Below are 24,330 nucleotides of genomic sequence, written 5' to 3' on the forward strand. Positions count from 1 at the left end.
TCTCCATCTTTCCAAGTGATGGCTGGAACTCTCTTGGACAATTCCCTCCATACACACTCTGAGTCACTCCTCGCCTGTACGTCCATCACCCAGAACAATTCTCAAAGATGCAAAATCCATAGATACTCATATCTGACCCTGTACACTATGGTCACTCAATAATCCCCAACATCTCCACATTCATTTCTCTTCATGTTTATCTGAATGAACGACTTTCTATTCATCTCACTCATCCACGTATCAGGCCCAATGGCCTCTACCACCACTACTGCTTGGAACACCTAGCAATTTTTGTCAATTCCAATTGGCCAGACAGCAACACAACACTCTTACTTCCTCCCTCAACACGTTCCCGTTGCTTGCTTCCACACCCTTTTGGTATTGCACACCCCTCTGTCCTCAGTGCGTCTGTCACCCATCGCCCACAGCCACTTTTTCACCCATCCCCCATGACCACTTCCTCACCCATCTCCCATGGTCACACCCTCACCCATCTCCCATGGCCACTTCCTCACCCATCTCCCACGGCCACTTCCTCACCCATCTCCCACGGCTACTTCCTCACCCATCTCCCACGGTCACACCCTCACCCATCTCCCATGGTCACTTCCTCACCCATCTCCCACGGCCACTTCCTCACCCATCTCCCATGGCCACACCCTCACCTATCTCCCATGGTCACACCCTCACCCATCTCCCATGGCCACTTCCTCATCCATCTCCCATGGCCACACCCTCACCCATCTCCCACGGCCACACCCTCACCCATCTCCCATGGCCACACCTTCACCCATCTCCCACGGCCACACCCTCACCCATCTCCCATGGCCACTTCCTCACCCATCTCCCACGGCCACACCCTCTCTCTTCTCGCTCAGGCAATCCATTGCCCATCTCCCTTGGGCACCCCCTCACCAATCAACCTCAGCCACTCCCTCACCCTTCTCCCTTGGCCACTGCCTCACACCTCTCCCTCAGTCAGTCTGACATACATCTCCCTAAGCCACTTCATCAGCAATTTTCCTTGGTCACTCCATCACCCATTGCCTGTCAGTCAGTTCCTTGACTCTGGTTGAATCCCTTTGATAATAATTTCAGAGAAGAGTCGGTGTAAAACACATCCCCATGCTGATACCTGAACTTGTGTCTGGTTCCATGAACGTGGACAAATCATCACTTGTCTCCGGTGTTATCCCCTTGGTTTGTGGAGTTGGTTCAGATACTGCATCTGTAATTAACAGAGGTACATGGTGGGAAGAGAGGAAGAGACAACTGATTACTCAGTTGGGACTCCAACATCTTCCCAACCATTCAGGTCAGAATAACAGCCTACAGCTTCCTTCCTTCTACCTCCCTCCTTTCCTGAGGACTGTAGTGATATTTGTAATTTTCCAGTCTTCCGGAAACATACCAGAACCTATTGACCCTTGAAAGATCACTTCCATAATCTCTTCAGCCTCTTCTTCCAGAACACTGGGGGCTACACCATCTCGTTCAGATGACTTATCTACATTCAGACCTTGCAGTTTCCCAAGAAGTTGCTCTCTAGTTCTGGTAACACAGTCCAGTCAAGGCTTCACCAGAGAGACTTGTGGGAGGATCGATTTCTACAACAGCAACCACTGACAAATGCTCTTGTAGATGGTTATGTCGTTGATGACAAAGTCCTGCTCTGCCCCTTTTGTTCCCAAGAGACACTGAATCTGCTTTAAATCAGGGATACATGGTGAGTATCGGAGAGCAAGTATTGAGTTTGTCTGTGAAACGAGAGACTACAGGAATGACCAAAACATACCTTACATGGTACTAGCAAATGCCCAATCACTGTCACCGTGTAAATTTATACACAACTCATCCAACCGCCAGTCATTGTATTCCACATGCTTCCCCAATGTCTGCTCAGCTGTCCGAAGACATCCCAAACAAAGCACTTCCAGATTTCCAACAGATGACAATTTCTCCATTCCCACTCTGAGTCACCCTTTGCCTCCACATCAGTCACCCCACAACAATTTCCGAGGATGCACATCCAGGGATACTCAGATTTGACTCTGTGCTACATTCACTCAATTATTGGCAGCATCTCTACATTCATTTCACTTCATGTTTAGCTGAACGCACGACCTTCTGTTCCTCCCGTTCACCCACGTACCAGGCCCATTGGCCTCCCCCACCCCCACTGCTCATTGCAAACCTACATATTTGCGTCAATTCCCATTGGTCAGACCCGCCATGCAGTAGTCTTTTATTTACTCCCTTAATACTCTACTCTGGGTCTCTTTCACATGTTTTTGGTCATCGCACACCCAACTGCCTCGCTCCGTCTGTCACCCATCTCCCCTCATTCAGTCGCTGGACTCTAGTTGAATGCATTTGATGATAATGTCAGAAAGGATTCTTTGTAAAACACATCCCCACAACTGATACCTGAGCTTGTGTCTGGGTTTGTGATTGTGGACAAATCATCGCTTGGCTCAGGTGTTGTCCCCTCAGTTTGTGGAGTTGGTACAGACGCTGGATCTGAAATAAACAGGGGTACATTGGGGGAACAGAGGAACAGAAACTGGGGACACCAACATCTTCCCTACCACTGACATCAGAATAACTGACCTGCAGTTTCCTTTCTTCAACCTCTCTACCTTCTTGAAAAGTGGAGTGACATTTAAAATGTTCCAGTCTTCCAGAACCATTCCAGAATCCAATGATTCCAAATGCCAAATGCCTCCACAATCTCTTCACCACCTCTTCTGGAACACTAGGGGTACACCATCTCGTCCAGATGTTTTATCTACTTTCAGACCTTTCAGCTTCCCAATAAACTTCTCCCCAGTTATGCTAACAGAGGTATTCACCATAGAGACTTGCAGGAGGCTAATTTTCTACAAAACCTGCCACTGACAAATGGTTATAGGATTTTCAGCAAAGACCTGCTCTGTGTATGCTGTGTACCCTACTGTTCCCCAGAGACCCTGAGTCTGTTTAGGAATACATGGTGAGTGTGGGGAGAGGAAGCATTGAGCTCGCTTGTGATAGGAGAAACTACAGGAAACATCAAAACCAACCTTCCATGGTACAAGCAAATGCCCATCACAGCCGCAGTGTAAAGTTATACAGCACTCACCCAACCACCATTCGCTGTATTCCCCATGCTCCTCCAATGAGAGGTCCACTCAGCTGTCCGAAGTCATAGGAAACAAATCACCTCCATCTTTCAAACTGATGGTTAGAACCCTCTTTGACATTTCCCTCCATACCCACCCTGAGTCAATCTTGACAGTATATCCATCACTCAGAAAAATTCTTGAGGATACAACACCCAGTGACAGTCATATCTGACCCTCTGTGCTTTGGTAACAAAATAATCCCCTGCATCTTTACATTCATTTCACTTCATGTTAACTTGAATGACCAAACTTCTGGTCATCCGGCTCACCCACGTACCAGACCGAGAGGCCTCCACCATCCCACAGCTCGGAATACCTAGATATATGTGGCTGTTCCAATTGGTCAGACCCATTATGTAACACTCTTCTGTGCTTCCATATCCCTCCGTCATCCATCTCACTCGGCCGTTCTGTTACCCATCTCCCTCGGCCACTCCATCACCCATCTCCATCAGTCATTCTGTCACTCATCCCCTCCTCGTTCTCTCCATCACCCATCTCCCTCGGCCATTCCGTCACCCATATCCATTGGCCACTCCATCACCCATCTCACTCAGCCATTCCATCACCCATCTCACTCAGCCACTCCGTCACCCATCCCCCTCGGTCTCTCCGTCACCCATCCCCCTCGGTCTCTCCGTCACCCATCCCCCTCGGTCTCTCCGTCACCCATCTCCCTCAGCCATTCCGTCACCCATCCTCCTCGGTCTCTCCATCACCCGTCTCCCTCGGTCATTCCGACACCCATCTCCCTCGGTCTATCCGTCACCCATCTCCCTTGGTCATTCCGTCACCCATGTCACCTGATTCAGTCATTTAATTCTGGTTGAATAACTTCGATGATAATTTCAGAGAGGAGTCTGTGTAAAACATGTCCCCAGAACTGATACCTGATCTTGAATCTGAGTCCGTGATTGTAGGCAAATCATTGCTTGGCTCAGTACTTGTCCCCTTGGGTTGTGGAGTTGGTATACATATTGGATCTGTAATAAACAGGGGTACACGGTGGGTACAGAGGAACAGACATTTAATCACCCATTTGGGCATCCAACATCTTTCCAAAAACTGAAGTCAGAATAACTGCCCTATAATTTCCTTCCTTCTACTTCTCTACCTTCTTGAAGAGTGGAGTGACATTTGTTAGCTTTCCAAGATAACCTAAATCTGTCTTAAAACAGGCCCACATGGTGAGTGTAGGAGAGAAATTATTGAACGATCTTGTGACTGGATAAGACTAAAGGAAAAACACTTCCAACATTCCGATCACACCCTTTCACAAACACCAATCACTATATTCCACATCCTACTCAACTGACTTAAGTCATCCTGTCCAAATCAGCTCCATCGTTCCAAAAGATGGCTGGAACACTCTTTGACAATTCCCTCCATTCCCACTCTGAGATACTCCTCGCCTGTTCGCCAGTCACTCCAGAACAATCCTCGAGGGTGCAACATTCAGGGATACTTAGATATGACCCTGTCTACTGCAGTCACTCAATTAATCAGAGCATCTGTACATTCATTTCACTTCCAGTTGATCTCAACGCATGACCTTCTGTTCATCCCATTCACCCACGTACCAGGCCCAGTCGTACTCGCCACCCCCATGCTCATGGGAAACCTACGTATTTGTCTCCATTCCCAGTGGTCAGACCTGACGTGCAACATACTTTTACTTGCTTCCTCACCACTCACACCTTCATCACTCCCACACCTTCCTGGCCTTCCCACACTCCGGTCCTCAGCAGCCCTGTTGCCTATCTCACTCTTTTTGTTGCTCCATCACTCCTCTCCCATCAGTTTCTCTATCACCCCTACAATCCCTCAATCACATGTCTTCCTTCGGTATCTTACTCTCCCCTTACTCATTCCCTCAACACTCACCCAGGAATTACAAGATGGCGCTGCGTACGGCAGGCATGTTGCACACTCCTTACCAACATTACATTGTGCTGATAATTTCTGCAGTTTCCTTTGCATTTCTTGCTCAAGAAATTGATAGTCACATCAAATATGACTGACTAACTCTTCTGAACATCGGGAGGATGGCATTTACCCACAATGTGCTGCCTGTTCTACACTGGGAACCCTTGCTTACACGATCCACGGAAGGCTCATTAATTACACCACCGCCACCTCGGAAGCGGCGCTGGAGGACAGAGAGAAGCAGCAACACCCTGGTGAGGCTGAGACGGCGTGCTTATCAGCCGCTGCTCTGTAGCATACTGCTGGCTGACATGCAGTCCCTGGAAAACAAGCTGAGCGAACTGAGAGGCAGAATTTCCTACCAGCAGGAAACAAGGGAATACAACATTTCAAATCATAACGAGGCAGCCTACAGAGAAGAAGTTATCACCCTGACACAGTGGTGTCAAGAAAACAAACTCCTCCCTCAATGTAACAAAAACAAAGGAGCTGTTTGCGGACTACAGGAGGAATGGAGACAGGCTCGCTCCTGTTGACATCAATGGATCTGGGGTTGAAAAGATGAACAACTTCAAATTCCTCAGTGTACGCATAACCACGGACATCACATGGTCCGTGCATACGAGCTGTGCAGTAAAAAGAGCACAACACCACCTTTTTTCACCTCAGACGGTTGAAGAAGTTTGGCATGTCCACAAATCTTCAGAACTTTCTGCAGGGACACAATTCAGAACATCCTATCTGTATCACTGCCTGGTATGGGAACCATACTTCCCTCAATCGCAGGAGTCTGCAGAGAGTGGCGTGGACAGCCCAGCACATCTGTAGATGTGAACTCCCCACTACTCAGAGCATGTACAGTGACAGGTGTGTAAAAATGGGCCAAAGGGTCATTGGGGACGCGAGTCACCCCAACAACAAACTGTTCCAGCTGCTACCATCTGGTAAATGTTAGCGCAACATTAAAGCCAGGACCGACAGGCTCCATGACAGCTTCTTCCACCAGGCCATTTCGACTAATTAATTCATCCTGACACAATTGTATGTCCGTTGTACATACTATTTATTATAAATTACTATAAATTGTCCATTCTACATTCAGACAGACAAATAACGCAAAGATTTTTACTCCTCATGTATGTGAAGGATGTAAGCAATAAAAAAATAAAGTTAATTCAATTCACCCTTCCCCTCAGTCTATCCCATACCATTAGTCTCCTCCCACACCGTGCTCTACTCAGTCCCTCCATTACCCCCTCCCTCAGTCACTCTATCACTATTCTCCCCTCAGTCTATCCCATACCATTAGTGTCCTCTCACACCCTGCTCTACTCAGTCCCTCCATTACCCCTCTCCCTCAGTCACTCTATCACTATTCTCCACTCAGTCTATCCCATACCATTAGTGTCCTCTCACACCCTGCTCTACTCAGTCCCTCCATTACCCCTCTCCCTCGGTCACTCTATCACTATTCTCCACTCAGTCTATCCCATACCATTAGTGTCCTCTCACACCCTGCTCTACTCAGTCCCTCCATTACCCCTCTCCCTCGGTCACTCTATCACTATTCTCCCACAGTCTATCCCATACCATTAGTGTCCTCCCACACCCTGCTCTACTCAGTCCCTCCATTACCCCTCTCCCTCAGTCACTCTATCACTATTCTCTCCTCAGTCTATCCCATACCATTAGTGTCCTCTCACACCCTGCTCTACTCAGTCCCTCCATTACCCCTCTCCCTCGGTCACTCTATCACTATTCTCCACTCAGTCTATCCCATACCATTAGTGTCCTCTCACACCCTGCTCTACTCAGTCCCTCCATTACCCCTCTCCCTCGGTCACTCTATCACTATTCGCCACAGTCTATCCCATACCATTAGTGTCCTCCCACACCCTGCTCTACTCAGTCCCTCCATTACCCCCTCCCTCAGTCACTCTATCACTATTCTCCCCTCAGTCTATCCCATACCATTAGTGTCCTCTCACACCCTGCTCTATTCAGTCCCTCCATTACCCCTCTCCCTCGGTCACTCTATCACTATTCTCCACTCAGTCTATCCCACACCATTACGATCCTCCCACACCCTGCTCTACTCAGTCCCTCCATTACCCCCTCCCTCAGTCACTCTATCACTATTCTCCCCTCAGTCTATCCCATACCATTAGTGTCCTCTCACACCCTGCTCTACTCAGTCCCTCCATTACCCCTCTCCCTCGGTCACTATCACTATTCTCCACTCAGTCTATCCCATACCATTATGGCCCTCCCACACCCTGCTCTACTCAGTCCCTCCATTACCCCTCTCCCTCGGTCACTCTATCACTATTCTCCCCTCAGTCTATCCCACATCATTAAGTTCCTCCCACACCCTGCTCTACTCAGTCCCTCCATTACCCCTCTCCTTCGGTCCCTCTATCACTATTCTCCCCTCAGTCTATCCCACACTCTCCTTGGTTGTGGTTGAATCTGATGGATGATCATTTCAGAGAGGAGTCCATTTAAAACACATTCCCACAACTGATACCTGAGCTTGTACCTGGGTCTGTGATCGTGGACAAATCATCACTTAGCTCAGAAGTTGTCCCCTCGGGTTGCGAAGGTGGTTCAGATGCTGGATCTGTGAAGAACAGGGGTACATGGTGGGAACAGAGGAACAGACAAGTGACCACCCCGTTGGGATGAAATTAAACTGAAGAGAACAACCAACAATAAAAACAGGACTGCAGGTGCTGGAGATCTAAAACTGAAGCAGAAAACACAGGAATGCTGAGTCAGTCAGAATTCATCTGTGGGAAGTTGAAATGAATCAACATTTCAGTTTGAAGGCCATCTGTCAACAATGATTGACACCAGACTGATATGCTCTTCAATAACAATGTGTCCTCATTCTCTAAGCATTGCTCACTCCCTGCGTCACGACAAGGCACTCCCCATTCTCACTTCATAATTTTCACATACCTCCACATCACCGCCATACCCTGAGGATGGACAGCATTAATCCCAACACATGGAAAGATTGAGAGATTAAGCAGACAAGAGCTGGGATGAAGGCAAAAAAACAGCTGCTGGAGTTTCTGGGACACATTTTGAAGGCACAGAAAAGATTTATCCTAAAGAATCTGTTGTACTCTGTAGGGAGAATATAATAAAACTTACTGAGATATTGGTGGATTGGGAAGTGTTCGATTAGACTGTTTACTTGCTATTTTCTTTGTAGTTTGTATTTTTTGAAATCAACTGATATCCTTTGAATTATTTGGAATGTTTCATATTGGCTGAAATTCCTGCCCTTCCTGTAACCAAGTCTGACTGATGTCTGCAATATCAGAGAATATATAAACCTACAGCACATTACAGGCCCTTCGGCCCACAATGTTGTGCCGACCATGTTAGCTACTCTAGGTACTGCCTTGAATTTCCGTACCATATAGCCCTCTATTTTTCAAAGCTCCAGGTACTAAACTCTAAGAGTCTCTGAAAAGACCCTATTGTGTTCGCTTCCACCACCGCCACCAGCAGTGCATTCCACACACCCACCTCTCTCTGTGTGAAAAAATTTCCTTTGACATCTCCCTTGTACCTACTTCCAAGCACCTTAAAACTATGCCCCCTCATATTAGACATTTCAGACCTGGGGAAAAAGCCTCTGGCTATCCACATGATCAATGCCCCTCATCACCTTATACACCTCTTGTCAGGTCACCTCTCATCCTTCGTCGACCCAAGGAGAAAAGGTCAAGTTCACTCAACCTATTCGCGTAAGGCATGCTCTCCAATCCAGGCAACATCCTTCTGTCTTGTCTGCACTCTCTCCATAGTATCAACATCCTTCCTGTAATGAGTTGAGCAGGACTGAACACAGTACTCCAAGTGGGGTCTGACCAAGGTCTTGAAAAGCTGTGACATTACCTCATGGCTCTTGAACTCAATCCCTTGGACGATGAAGGCCAACACACCATACACCTTTGTAACAACACTGTCAACCTGCACAGCAGCTTTGAGTGTCCTATATACATGATCTTGCTGATCCCCCACACTACCAAGAGTCTTACCATTAATATTATATTCTGTCTTCAAATTGGACCTACCAAAATGAACAGCTTCACACTGACCTGTGTTGAACTCCATCTGTCACTTCTCAGGCCAGTTTTGCATCCTATTGATGCCCGGTGTAACCTCTGACTACGCTCCAGACTATACACAAAAAAAACCCTAACCCTTGTGTCATCAACAAACTGGCTAACCCACCCTTCTACTTCTTCATCCAGGGCATTTATAAAAATCACAAAGAGGAGTCATCCCAGAACAGATCCCTATGTTTACCTTCCTCAACCTATTCTCATAAGGCATGCACCCCAATCCAGGGAACATTCTTATATAGCCCCTCTCCACTTTTTCTATGGTTTCCACATCCTTCCTGTTGGGAGGCAACCAAAATTTAGCAAATTACTCCAAGTGGGGTCTGACCAGGGTCCTATATACCTGCAACATTACCTCTCAGCTCTGAAACTCAATCCCATGGAAGACAAATGCACCGTATGCATTCTTAACCACAGAGTTAAGAGTGTCCTATGGACTCGGACCCCAAGATCCTTCTGATCCTCCACACTGCAAAGAGTCTTACCATTAATACTATACTCTGCCATCATATTTGACCTCACAAAATGAACCACTTCACACTTATCTGGGTTGAACTCCATCTGCCACTTCTCAGCCCAGTTTTGCATCCTATCAATGTGCCGCTGTAACCTCTGACAGCCCTCCACACTATCCACAACACCTCCAACCTTTGTGTCATCAGCAAATTTACTCACCCTCATCCAGGTCATTGATAAAAATCACGAAGAGTAAGAGTCCCAGAACAGATCCCTGAGGCACACCACTGGTCACAGACCTCCATGCAGAATATGACCCATCTACAATCACCCTCTGCCTTCTGTGGGCAAGCCAGTTCTGGATCCACAAAGCAAGGTATCCTTAGATTCCATGTCTCATTACTTTCTTAATGAGCCTCACATGGGGATCCTTATCAAATGCCTTACTCAAATCCATATACACTACATCCACTGCTTTACCTTAATCAATGTGTTTTATTACATCTTTAAAAATTCAAACAGGTTTGTAACGCATGATCTTCCCCCCTCAAGTTCGTAAGGAATGACTTGCTCCAAGAAATAGTACCAGGTGTTAATCTATACCCTGAGATCATCCACCTTTCCTACAATATATGCAGCTCAGGACATGATTTGCACCATACTCAACCTATAGATTCTTGACTTTGAGATCTTAGCAACAACAGCCTCCAGATCCTTTCACTAACTGTCCTGGCATTCTGGTTCCCATCCCACTGCAACTCCAGATTAAACCATACACGCAGCATTAAGAAACCTTCCTGATCGGATATTAGTTTCCCTGCAGTTCAAGTGCAAACCTGTCCCACTGTCCCTGGAAGAGAGCCTAATGGTCCAAAAATCCAACCCCTAGACAAATATTGAACTGTATAATCGTCCTAGTTCTAGCCTCATGATTACAACCCTGGAGATCCTATCCTTCAACTTAGTATCTAACTCCCTGAACTCCCAATGCTGAATCTCATCACCCTCCCACTTAAGAATGTTCAGCACTGATCTGAGTTGTTCTGGACTCTGGCACCTGGGAGGCAAAATACCATCCAGGAATCTTGTTCTCGCCCACAGAACTTCCTTTCTGTTCCCCTAGCTAATGAATCCCCTATCATCCTCACCTCTTCTCTCCAGTTCCCTTCTGAGTCACAGTGGCAGGCTTGATTACAGAGAATTTCGGGTGCTCAGTCATCCACCATCCACACGCCAACAATATCCAAAGTGATACACACGCTTTTGAGGGGTTTGTCACAAGGGTACTCGGCACTGGCTCCTTAACCCCTTTCCCTTTCCTGACTTTCACCCAGTTTCCTGTGTTCTGCACCTTGAGTGTATCTACCTCTATATATCTATCACACTTCAACCTCCCAAGTTATCCAGAGTTCATCCAGTTCCAGCTCAAACTCCTCATCACTGATTGTTAGAAGCTGCAGCTGGGTGTATTTCTCGTAGTTGTCAGGGACACTGGAAATGTTTCCTCACATCCACTTTTTCTTGAAATCACAAGGAGTTAAAGCCTCAAAATCTCCACTCTAACTCTGTCCACTCCAACGATGGCTGCTCTGCTTGCCCTTGCCTTACTTTAATTTGTTCTTGCTAATCACTCCTGAACACTGATCGGCTGTCGCGGAGAGCATGAAAAAAACACCGTGTTGTTGCCTTTTATACTCAATCAGCGAATCTGAGTGAATTATATCCTCTCAAGCTTCTGACCTCTTTGATTGGTCGCTGTTCAAAGCTCCGAAAAAATGCCAAGAGTCACTGCTCTTAATACTTGATCAGTGAGCCCGAATGATTTACATCCTCTCAAGTTTTAATTTCTCCATCTGGCTGCTGCTCCAAGTTCTAAAATACGGCCAAGTGTCACAGCCTTTAATACTCGATCAATGAACCTGAGTGAATTATGTCCTCTCCAGCTTCTGATCACTCGGATTGGCCTCTGCTCAATGATTACAGAAGAGAAGGCATTTGCAGTCCTGAGGAAAATTAGGGTGGATAAATCCCCAGGGCCTGACAAAGTGTTCTCTTAGCCCCTGTGGATGGCAAATGCAAAAATTTCTCAGGCCCTAGCAGAGATCTTTAAATTATCCTTCACGACAGGTGAGGTGCTGGAAGATTGCAGGATAGCCAATGTTGTTACACTGTTTTAGAAAGGCTCTAAAAATAAACCAGGGAGCCCGATATCATTAGTGGGAGAGTTATTGGAAGTGATTCTAACAGATAAGTATTTGGATAAACATGGTCTGATTAATGACAGTCAGCATGGTTTCATGGTGGTAGATCTAGTCTAACCAATCTTAAATTGCTTTTGAGGAAGTTACCAGGAAAGGTGATGAAGGCAGGGCAGTGGATGTTGCCTACATGGTCTTTAGCAAGGCATTTGACAAAGCATGGGAGGTTGGTCAAGAATGCTCAGCTGATCAACATTCAAGATGTGGCAGGAACTTGAATTAGACATTGACTTTGTGGGAGAAGCTAGAAGTAGATGGTTGCCTCTCTGACTGGAGTCTTGTCACTAATGTAGAGACGCATGGATTGGTGCTGATTCCATTGTACTTCATCATCAATATCAACAATCTGGATGATAAAGTGGTTAACCAGATCAGCAAGTTTGCTGATGACACCAAGATTGACGGTGCAGTGGACAGCGAAGAAGGCTATCATGGCTTGCAAAGGGATCTGCATCAGCTGAAAACTGGGCTGAAAAATGGCAGATGGAACTGAATGAAGATGTGAGAGGCGTTGCACTTCGGTAAGACCAACCAGCGTAGGACTTACACAATGAATGCCGGGGCGCGAAGGACTGTGGTAGAACAAAGGGACCTGGGAATACAGGTCCATCACTCATTCAAAGTGGCTTCATAGGTAGATCAAGCCATAAAGAAAGCTTTTAGCACATTAGCCTTCATAGATCAAAGTAGCCATTGTATGTTAATGTTAACATTATTGTTCAATGTGACCCCTGGTGGTTACATTTGTATAATTCCAGATTCTTCTGGAAGTTTCTGCGTTGCTGCGTTATTTGAATAGTAGTATCTGACTGGTTGACTTTTATCTGCATATTTGAATTGAATGGAATGGGGATAAAAAGAGCTGACCACACAGCAACATTGTCTGTTTTTGCCTCTTTTTCTGCTACTAACAGGTGACTGTCCATTTTCAATCTTCCTTTGTTCTATCAATATTTAATAAAATGACCATGAAGCAACAAGTTTTGTGCCTCTTTCCTGACATCCAAAAGGACAATGGTTTAAAAAAAATCAGAATCCAACAGAAGCTTTAAAAACAAAAACAAAAGAAGACAACTTAAAAAGCCATTAGGAACAAAAATATGAAACATGAAGTATAACATCAAGGGATAAAGTATAACATCAAGGGAATGGGACTTGCTGTGTTGCCTAGAGGACAACTCATACAAGATGCTTCTTCAGTTCTGATCCACTGTGGGTAATTTTCCGGCTTATAAACTCTGAGTTGCTTAAAGATATAGCAATCTCATAAGGGTCATTACAAGCCATAGAGGTAATGAGAGGGACATTAGTCTTATCTTGTTATCATCGGAGTATCCCTTGTCCTTTAGGTGTTGATATACAGCTGATTCTTGACTTGAGGTGCTAGTCCTCCTATATTGGACCATCCGTTTGTGAAGTGGTTGCTCTGTCTCTCAAATGTACAGATCTGTGCAGTTCTCATATACTCAGCTGCATATCTACCCTAAAGGACAAGGGCACTCCTTTGATAACAAGGACAGGGAAGACAGGTGGTTTGAAAGAAGTGTTAAAGAAACAATCTTCGTCAAACCGGAAAATCCATCCCTGAAGAGGGGCTGGGGTACGACACCACCTATCAGCTACTTACAGTGCGGTCCTGCCACCTCTACCCCAGCGTCTCCACAGCAGTTCACGTATCCATTCATGCAAAGATAAGACTAATGACCCTCTCCTTACCTTTACAACTCTTAACAACCCTTGTGTGATTGCTGTACCTTTAAACAACTCACGGAGTTTATAAACTGGAAATCTACCCACAATGGATCAGAACTGAAGAAGCCTCTTCGATAAATGACGAAATGTCTTCCAGACAACACAGCAAGTCCAGTTGCCTTGATTTACTACTGCTTGATGTTAATTGACTTAGATAACTGAGAACCTTCATAGACATGAAATATGAAGGTAAGGTCACCAATAATGTAAGTGAGGATAGAGAAAAAACGTTATAAAGAGAAGAAAAAAAGTGAATGTGACTATTAGACCACTGGATAATTATGATGGGGAAGCAGTAATGGGGGACAAATAAATGGTTGTTGAACTTAATAAGCATTTTGTGTCAGTCTTCACTGTGAAAGACACTGCAAGCATGCCAGAAACTTGAATTTGAGGGGGCAGAAGTGAGTGCAGTTGCTGTCACTAAGGGGAAGTCTGAAAGCGGTTAATTCACCTGGACCAGGTGGATAACGCCTCAGAGTTCTGAAAGAAGTAGCTGAACAGATTATGGAGGTATTAGTGGTAATCTTTCAGCAATCACTGGATGCTGGAATGATTCTGGAGGACTAGAAAGTTGCAAATGTCACTCCACTCCTTCAGAGGGGAGAGAGACAGAAAAAAAAATGAAATTAGAGGACAGTTAGCCTGACTTCAGTGGTGGGAAGATGTTCAAGTCCATTATAAAGGATGAGGTTTTGAGGTATCTGGGGGCACGATAAAATATGCAGAAGTCAGTATGGTTTCCTTGAGAGGGAATGTTGTCTGACAAATCTTTCGGAATTCTTTGAGGAAATAACAGGTAGATCAGACAAAAGAGAGTCAGTGGATGTTTATTTAGATTTTCAAAAGGCCTTTGACAAGATGCCACACATGAGGCTACTTAACAGGATCAGTGTCCAACAGGAAAGATACTAGCATATGTAGAAAATTGGCTGACCGGAAGGAGGCAGAGCAGGAACAAAGGAGGGCCTTTTCTTGCTGTCTGCCGGTAATTAGTGGACTAAAACCTATAGAATATCGGAAGTATAGATAAAGTGGGTGTGGAGAGAATGTTTCCTATTTTGGGCAAGTCTAGGACAAGCATCCAAATACAGGGGTATCCATTTAGAGCAGAGATGAGGAGAAATTTATTTACTCAGATGGTGTGAATCTGGAGAATTCATTGCCACAGATGCTGGTGGAGTGATGATATTGGGTATATTTAAAGTGGATACTGATAGATTCTTGATTAGTCAGGGTGCTAAAGGTTACTGGGAGAAGGCAGGAGAATGGGGTAGAGAGAGAAAATGAGTAAACAATAATTAACTAGCAAAGCAGACACAGTGGGCAGAATGGCCTAATTCTGCTCTTGTACCTTGTGGTCTTGTGGTAGAGCTGCTGGCTCAGATGCTTTGCAACCAGGCTTCAATCCTAATTTCTGATGATATCTGTGAAGAAGCTGCATGTGACCATCTGGATTCCTTTCACATCCCAGACATCATTTATCCCACTTGGGAAGGGGAAAGAGGGAAAGATATGTCCTGCCAAAGGGTCTCGGCCCAGAATGTCAACTGTACTTTTTTTTCCCCCATAGACACTGCCTGGCCTGCTGTTCCTCCAACATTTTGTGTGTATTGCTTGGATTTCCAGCACTTGCAGATTTTCTCTTGCTCATGATATGTTGCATCTTGGAGTTTGGTTGGGGAAGAAGAGATGTTGGCACAGTCAGCGGGTTGGAGGATGGGCCATCACTCTGTATGGAGGTGAACGATCTTACCCAGAGGAGAAGTGAAAGAAAGGTGACGGGGCAATCTGGTCCTCAGAAAGATGGAGGAGTCTGCTTGGTGTTTATGAGAGAAGGAGGGGTTGTCTCGAGATTGGTGCTCAGCAGTCGTGTGGCACAGACAGTGGATGGTTCATGTCAGTCTCGGTGTGGGAGAGGGTGTTACATGTCAGACCAGGAGAATAAGATTCTGACATGGTAGATTGACTTGGAGTGTGGGTACAGGGGAAAAGACTGAGGTGATCCACTGATCTTGCGATAGACTGCAATATTCAGTAAACTGTGTACTTTGATCATTTGGGATGTCTCAGAATTTCCAAATAACCTCTCTCCCCACCCCACCCCCAATGTGTTAATGGAGAACGGTAACGTACCTGTACAGTAAACTTTTTTACAGCAGAGTGTCGGCTTCAGCCAGTAAACAAAGAAAGCACCACAGTTTTTGATCTTGATTGTCCGCTTCGTATCGCAATTGTTTTGCTCCCAGCTGAAGCAGACAGTCCTGTTGACCTCCCCCTCTCCCACGCTGGGATGGTGACCTGGAATGGGATTTGTGAACATTCCGTACTATACCTGTCTCCACAGTGCAATAGGAAATGTGCAACCAGACCCACTGCAGATCCATTCTTCACTACCCACTTTGTCTGACCAGGCTCGGTCAGTGAGAGCTGCTGTCCTCCCCACAGCCACATCTCATCTCAGAGGACGGACTCTTGCTGATGAAACCTTGTGGGTCCCTGTCCCATGAAACACAAGTCCCTCCCCTGGTGCTTTGTCCACAATGAAACTGTAAGCAAACTGTTGAATATTTCCAAAGAGAATCAGGGACATCTGCAAGCTTGGAAAATATACAAAACTGATAACAATTGCAGTGGCGGTAAGTTGTTTATAATTTTCAGATATGTTCAAATATAAACATAACATAGACTTAGAAAAGAAACATGAATTTTAAAATAATTGCAACATAGAAGCTAAGGACTATGTTTAACTGAAAACATTGCAATTTTATCAAGCAGTAGTAAATCAAGGCAACTGGACTTGCTGTGTTGTCTAGAAGAAGAAAAAAAAACAAATCCCTGTGCTTTTCAGACCTACAAACATACTCAGACAGAAACTCATCCACCTCAGGGATCCTACACCCAAACACAGACAGAACAGTATTGTATCAAGCAATGAGAACTGCACCGATCTGTATATCAGTGAGACAAAACAACCACTTCACAAGTGGCTGGCCCAACATAGGAGGGCTAACACCTCAAATAATGACTCAGCTGTATGTCTACACATAAAGGACAAGGACACTCCTTTGATAACAAGGCCAGAAGGATGGGTGATTTGAAAGATGGGTTAAAGCCGTCTTCGTCAAACTGGAAAACCCATCCCTGAACAGAGAAGGTTGGGTACGACACCGCCTATTACTCACAATACAGTCCTAACATGTCTACGCCAGCACACATCCATTCACGCCAAGGTAAGACTAATGATCCCCTCATTACCTCTACGACTCTTAACAACCCCCATGTCATCGCTATATGTTTAAACAACTCAGAGTTTATAAGCCGGGAAACTGCCCACCATGGATCAGAATTGAAGAAGCCTCTCGGATGAGTGGTGAAATGTCTTCCAGACAACACAGCAAGTCCAGTTGCCTTAATTTTCAACTGCTTGAAATGCAATGACCTGGATGACTGAGAACCTTGATAGACATTACAGTTTCACTGAGAAATTACATTGACTTATTAATTACCTCATGAACTGCTGGCTGCTGTGGATTACATTCAACTCCCTGGGTGCTGCTCCTTCTCTGAAATTGCACCGGGTCTTATCTGGAGTGGGCTTGACCGGCAGATCCAGAGACCAGCTACATGTACCAGGAATCTCCAGGAAGCTGATGCACCACTGTCAGATTCCATGTGGGACCAGAATTGCAACATGACTTAAGTGACTGTGGGGAGCATTTCTCAGGGATGTCGAGACCTGTTTCTGTGTCCAGTCTGCCCTACCTGAAAAGTAACCAAGCCCTGCTGTTGCACATGATGACCTTACCGTTTAACCAGCCTGGACTCTTCCCGGAGCACTTGTATGGTTGAACAATAGTCTCAGGAATCCTCCAGCCCCCAGAACTGGAAAAGAAAGCATCAACGTCTCAAATGAGCATCCACTGAGAGAATGAGCAGGAACTGGAGCCCATTCCATTGGTTGGATATTCTCGCTAATCTCAGGAAGCGCTGTTTGATATTTGACATAAAATATTCTGCTGATGCAGGAAATCCTGAGCAACACTCATGAAGTGCTGCAGAAACATAGTAAGTTAGGCAAGGTTCAAAGTAAAATTTATTATCAGAATACATACTGTAACCACATACAAATATGCAGGCATGTTTAGCAAATCTTTAGAACAATAACTGTAAACGGGGGATCTCTAATCTGTAAACATCAGGACTGTGAAATGCAAATAAACTGCAAATGCAGATAATAAATGCAACATGTGTTGGCAATAAACTCATGACATTTTCAGCTGAGAACATTCATCCAAACTGGAAGGAACAGAAATAGAATGTAGCCAACTCACCCTCTTCTCTCCTCCCTTGCCTCATGTCAATGCCATCACCTCCCTCTGCCTCCCCACCTCGTTCCCTTTACTGCACTGTCCACTCCTACCAGATTCCTTCTTCCTCTGGCTCTCTAACGATCAAATTTAATAGACTTTATTACTTGCATCCTTCATATACATGAGGAGTAAAAATCTTCACATTACGTCTCAGTCTAAATGTACAATGTGCAATTTATAGTAATTTATAATGAATAGTATGTACAACAGGACAGTCAAAATAACAGAAATACAGTTGTGTCAGCATGAATTAATCAGTCTGACGGCCTGGTGGAAGAAGCTGTCCTGGAGCCTGTTGGTCCTGGCTTTTATGCTGCGGTACCATTTCCCAGATGATAGCAGCTGGAACAGTTTGTGGTTGGGGTGGCTTGGTTCCCCAATGATCCTTCAAGCCTTTTTTACACACGTCTTTGTAAATGTCCTGAATAGTGGAAAGTTTACATTTCCAGATGCGCTGGGTTGTCTGTAACACTCTCTGCAGTGCCCTGCGATTGAGGGAATACAGTTCCCATACCAGGCAGAGATGCAGCCTGTCAGGATGTTCTCTTTTGTGCCCCTATAGAAAGTTCTTGAGATTTGATGGCCCATACCAAACTTCTTCAGCCATCTGAGGTGAAAGTACCTTTTTCACCACTCAGCCGGTATGTACAGAGCAAGTGAGATTCTCGGTGATGTTTATGCGGAGAAACTTAAATCTGTTCACCCTCTCAACCCCAGATCCATTGAAGTCAATAGAGGTTATCCTGTCTCCATTCCTCCTGTGGTTCACAACCAGCTCCTTTGTTTTAGTGACTTGAGGGAGAGGATGTTTTCTTGTCACCACTGTGTCAGGATTATGACTTCTCTATAGAAGAAGGATGCCCTTAACTCCTGGTGGAGTCATCGGGGCGCCATCATGACAAGCTTTTTGCACCGATCTTTTTGGTGATTGCTCATCATGTGGCGTTTCTGTAGCATTCACCAGGTTTTTTTTTACGAGGTCGAGTTTCTAGCTCGACGCTCAACCCAGCACGGATGGAAAGTGTGCAAGGGAGCAGGCTGGAAATGAACTCGGGACCTTTCTCCCTGAAGTCCAGCGCTGATGCCACTACGCCACCAGTCGGCTACTTCTCTGAAGGCTCCCTTGTTATTATTTGAGATCAGGCCAATCATTGTAGTGTCATCAGAAAATTTAATTCGCAGATGGGAGCTGTGATTGTTGACACAGCCATGGGTATACAGAGAGTAAAGGAGGGGGCTTAGGACACAGCCTTGAGGGGCATCAGTGTGGAGGGGCAGAGGAGAGGGAGCCCAGTCTTACCGCCTGCCAGCGATCTGACAGGAAATCCAGGATCTATCTGCACAAGGCAGAGTGAAGGCCGAGGTCTCTGAGCTTCTTGTTGAACCTGGAGGGAATTATGGTGTTGAATGCTGATCTGCAGTCCAAGAACAGCATTCTCACATAAGCATCCCTCTTCTGCAGGTGTGTAGTGACTGTGTGTAGAGCTGTGGCTATTGCATCATCTGTTGATGGGTTGTGTGGGTGGGTGAACTGTAGGGGGTCCAGTGTGGGTGGTAGCATGCTGCAGATGTAGTCCTTGACCAGCCACTAAAAAACTTGCTTACTCTTGAGCTGAATACAACAGGACGTTCAGACATGTTACCTTGGTCTTTTTAGATACCGGAACAACGGTGGATGTTTTGAAGCAGGAGCATACCCCACACTGGGAGAGAGATTAATAATGTTTGTAAACACAGTTGTCAGTTGTGCCACGTACATCCTGAGTACTCGCCCTGGGAAGACGTCCGGACCTAGAGCTGAGCGACTGTCCACTCGTTGGAAACACTTGCGTACTTCAGACTCAGATGACCAAGCTGCCGGTCACATCAGCAGCTCTCTTCAGGGGCTCAGAATTGGCAACATCAAATCGAGTGAAAAAAGAAAGATTTTGCTCATTTGGGAGAGGGGCAGCATTGCGGAAAACTCTACTGTATTTAGCTTTGAAGTCTGCAATGGTGTCCTGATTTCAATCCCGGCTTCTCACATCGTCCCCACCTTTCACGTCTCCTGGCCTCATCTATCACCTTCAGCTTGTTTTCCACTTAAATCCTCCTCCCTCCACATGTTCTTAAACTGCGTTCCACCTCCTTTCTTCCCAGTCCCAATGAAGGGTCTTGGCTTAAAATAGTGAGTATTTATTCCTCATCAAAGACGTTGCTCGACCCGCTGAGTTTCTCCAGCATTTTCCATGTGGTGTCCCTTTTATACTTCGTGCTTTTCTCTATTACATTAATGTCCCATTGCCTGGGAAAGGGACTGAGCGCTTTCCATTTCCTACGTTTAGTCTCTGCTCCATCTCAGACTTCCTGCACCCACTCCCTGTTCCATGCCTGTGACTGATAATCCCATTTCCTGTTTGACTGATGCCGACATCTCTATGTATACACAACTTGTCCCATTTCTTTCAATAATAACTCAAAACCCTGTGTATCAAACCCTATATATCCAGTCCTTTCTACATAATGATCCCAGACAACCTTATCCATTCCCTCTCCCAGATGCAAAGATGTTTATGGACACTGCCACATCCCTCTAACAAAAAAATAAATTTTCCTTCACATTCCCCTTGTTCCCAGCATATTTTCCATTTGATTGACTGATATTAATTTAATTGTCTCCTCCCATTACCTCTTGAATTGGTACCATCCTTCTGTCCGGGTTTCATCATTCATGTATTTACTGCATTCTTCCGATGAACAACCCGTGCTCCTCCAGGGCTGATTCAGGATAGTGTGGTTTACACACGGATCACCGAGTGTGGAAACTGCAGCAGGAGTATGCTCAGTGTCAATGATATAAACAATAATCTTAATTCACAATATTAATTAACAGTGTTGATATTAATGTCTCTTGTAACTCACCCCCACTCCACCAATCTCAGGTGTACACTCTAAAATAATGATCACCTACTCACATAAACACTCTCAGTGCAGTTTCACCTTCCAGCTCTCTTTATTGAATTGGTGGTAGTAAAACTGAATCATGGTGTGTATAAACATCCATACTGACAGTGGCCACCCCTCAGTCCTATCAGTCCCAACCTGGTCCATACTCCTCTTTGCCGAAATGATTCTTACTCAGCTGGACACATAAATTCTGTCAGCAACCACTCTCTGAGGCAGTGCATTCCAAGCATTTGCTGCTCCAGGGGTTAAGGTCTCCTTCACAAACCCTCTAAACGACCGCTGCACATTCCCTAGTTTTTTCTACCTCTGATATAAGACCATAAGCTAGAGGAGCACAATTAGGCCACGTGACCCATTGAGACTGCTCCACAATTACAAGGTGGCTGATCCATTTTTCCTCTCCTGCCTTCTCCCCATATCCCTTCATGCCCTGGCCAATCCAGAATCGATCAACCTCTGCCTTAAATATATGTAAAGATGGCCTCCAGAGTCGTCTGCGGCAACAAATTCCGTAGATTCACAACGGAGATATTCATCCTTATCTCTGTTCTAAAAGGGTGACCCTCTGTTCTGAGGCTGTTTCATCTGGTCCTGGGCTCTCTCACCAGGGGAACCATCCTTACCATATCCACTTTCAAAAGCAGATAAGCTTCAATTAGGTCACCACTCATTATTCTAAATTCTAGTGAATGCAGGCCCAGAGCAATCAAACACTATGACACGCCGTTCAATCCTGAAATTATTTTCATTAACCTCCTTTGAACCCTCTCCAGTTTCAGTACATCCTTTCTAGAATAAGGTGCCCAGACCCGATTACAATACTCCAAGTGATGCCTTACCAGTGCTTCATAAAACCTCAACATTATATCCTTGCTTTTCTATTCTAGTCCTCTTGAAATGAGTGGTAACATCGTATTACCTTCCTCACCAGTGACTCATCCTGGAAATTAACCCTTTGGGAATCCTGTACAAAAGCTCCCAAGTCCCTTTGCACCTCAGATTTTTGAATTTTCACTCCATGTTGAAAATGGAGAGAGCCTTTCATTTCTTCTAACAAAGTACACAACCATACACTTCCCGACACTGTATTCAATCTGCCACTTCTTTGCCCATTCTCCTAATCCATCTGAGTCCCTTTCTCACCTCTGTACTTCCTCAGAACTACCTGCCTCTCCACCTATCATTGTATTGTCTGTAAACTTTACAACAGCCATTAATTCCATATCATTGATATGGGAAAGGTTACCTGCGGCCGACCCTCTCAGTACACTGACATTTTATACACCAATATGATATTTCTTTTCACTTCCTTTGCTCCAGAACATGCTCCATTTGGTAGCCTCCAGCCCCTTGGTATGAACATAGAATTCTCCAACTTCTGGTAATTCCCTCCCCTTTCCCTATCCCTATGTCACTCTTCCCCCTCCCCCAGCTGCCTACCACCTCCCTCTTGGTTCCACCTCCTTCTACTACCCATTGTGTTTTCCCTTATTCTTTCTTCACCTTTCCTGCCTATCACCTCCCTGCCTCCCTTCCCCAACCCCTTTATCTTTCCCCGTACTGGTTTTTCACCTGGAACCTACCAGCCTTCTCCTTCCCACCCTCCCCCCACCTTCTTTACAGGGCCTCTGCCCCTTCCCCCTACAGTCCTGACGAAGGGTTCCGGCCCGAAATGTCGACCGATTTTTTTCCACGGATGCTGCCCGACCTGCTGAGTTCCTCCAGCGTGTTGTGAGTGTTGCTTTGACTTCAGCATCTGCAGATAATTTTGTGTTTATAAGTACGAAGAAGCCAGCTTCCAAGGCTGAAGTATCTAAGAGGGGGACTGTAGATTTCAGAAATATGAGTTTCAGAGGGAATACCCAAAAAAAAATTCTTATTATCCCGTGAGTGTCTGCATTCTGAAACACACTGCCCGAGTTGTTGGTGAACAGACACTCCTTCGTGACTAGGCCACCACTTGTGTTTTTTTGTTTTGTGGCTGCCTGCGAGAAGATGAATATCCAGTTCATAGATGGCAGACATACTTTAATCATAAATATATTTTGAGCTTTGAAATTGCCAACACATTGTCGGCTATGAACCAAATGTTGGGAAATGGAATAGTAAACTGTGGTCAGCATGGATATGATGGGCTGAATGGCCTGTTTCCATGCTCCATGGGAAATGGAATGATACACGATGCTCACCATGGATCTGATGGGCTGAATAGCCTGTTTCTGTTCTATGGGAAATGGGTAGAGTCAAAAAGTATGTTGGACTGAGACAAAATATCTATTTCTGTGTAGCTTTGACCTCAATCATCAGAGGAAAGCATATTGAAACTCAACTTCTCACCTCGCAGATTCCTTTCTCTCCACCCCTTTATCTTTCCCAGCTAGCTGGCTTCACCTATCAGCTTCCTCCTTTCCCCCTCGCCCCACGACCTTTTTATTCTGGTGTCTTCCCCCTTCCTTTACAGTCCCGAAGAGGGTCTTGGCTCAAAATGCCGACTGTTCATTCATTTTCACAGATGCTGCCTGACCCGCTGTGTTCCTCCAGCAGAAAGCGTGTGTGTGTGTGTGTGTGTGTGTGTGTGTGTGTGTGTGTGTGTGTGTGTGTGAGAGAGAGAGAGGGAGAGAGAGAGAGTGTGTGAGAGAGTGTGCGAGAGTGTGCGAGAGTGTGTGAGAGTGTGAGAGAGAGAGAGAGAGAGAGAGAATTGTTTTACACATATGTTCAGACATTTCTGGGCTTCACAAAAGTGCCAGATTAATGATGACTGTGGATTTCAATCACCCTGTCACTATTGTGCAGGAACAGAAGGAAGAGTTGGAAAAGAGCCAAGTTGTGGAATGTGATTGAGAGCACAGTCTTTAATCAGCACGTGGCAAACCGAGCAGGAGAGGAGGTGGTTCTGGACCTACACTTAGAAGATGAACTGTGTCAAACAGAGAAGTTGCTAGTGATATATTGTGCAGGGGATGGCTTAAACTGGAGAGGGGGCAAATGTATTTCAAAAAGGATTAAAACTAGACTAGATCCAGTGACAAAGGAAATTAAGAACAGTCAGTTATTGAAAGAGGAGATAATGAAATGCAAAGAGAGAAACATCCCAATTGAAAACAGTCGTGAAGCCCAATACCCATATCCCCATGGATGAAGCAATACGGAGGTGGCTAAGGACAGATACTGACAGCTGATGACCAGATGTGTGCAGGAGTGAGACTAAAATTGAAACTGGAATGGTAAAGTTTGCAAGAAAGCACATTCAGCTAAAATCAAATGCACCTTTTGATGTTGGATTGGTATTGAATTTGGGTCCTGATAGTGACCA

At 45.4% G+C, this 24,330-nt stretch overlaps 2 protein-coding genes across 3 annotated transcripts in view; one reads left to right on the forward strand and one right to left on the reverse strand.

Annotated features, from left to right (window-relative positions):
* The window catches only part of LOC134341616 (zinc finger protein 239-like), a 618,489-nt gene that overhangs the window by 373,816 nt on the left and 220,343 nt on the right, over positions 1-24,330 (forward strand). The window lies entirely within an intron of this gene.
* LOC134341537 (cell surface glycoprotein 1-like) overlaps positions 1-24,330 on the reverse strand; it is a 97,984-nt gene that overhangs the window by 49,543 nt on the left and 24,111 nt on the right. The window contains exons 9-15 of the mRNA XM_063039404.1: positions 20,740-20,875; positions 17,507-17,583; positions 15,835-15,999; positions 7,630-7,710; positions 4,055-4,147; positions 2,428-2,520; positions 1,136-1,228 (exon numbers count right to left, since the gene is read on the reverse strand). Of these exons, the coding sequence (XP_062895474.1) occupies positions 1,136-1,228; positions 2,428-2,520; positions 4,055-4,147; positions 7,630-7,710; positions 15,835-15,999; positions 17,507-17,583; positions 20,740-20,875 (738 nt within the window). The remainder of the gene's footprint in view (positions 1-1,135; positions 1,229-2,427; positions 2,521-4,054; positions 4,148-7,629; positions 7,711-15,834; positions 16,000-17,506; positions 17,584-20,739; positions 20,876-24,330) is intronic.

Source organism: Mobula hypostoma, unplaced genomic scaffold (genome assembly GCF_963921235.1).
Source record: "Mobula hypostoma unplaced genomic scaffold, sMobHyp1.1 scaffold_36, whole genome shotgun sequence".
Classification (NCBI taxonomy): domain Eukaryota; kingdom Metazoa; phylum Chordata; class Chondrichthyes; order Myliobatiformes; family Myliobatidae; genus Mobula; species Mobula hypostoma.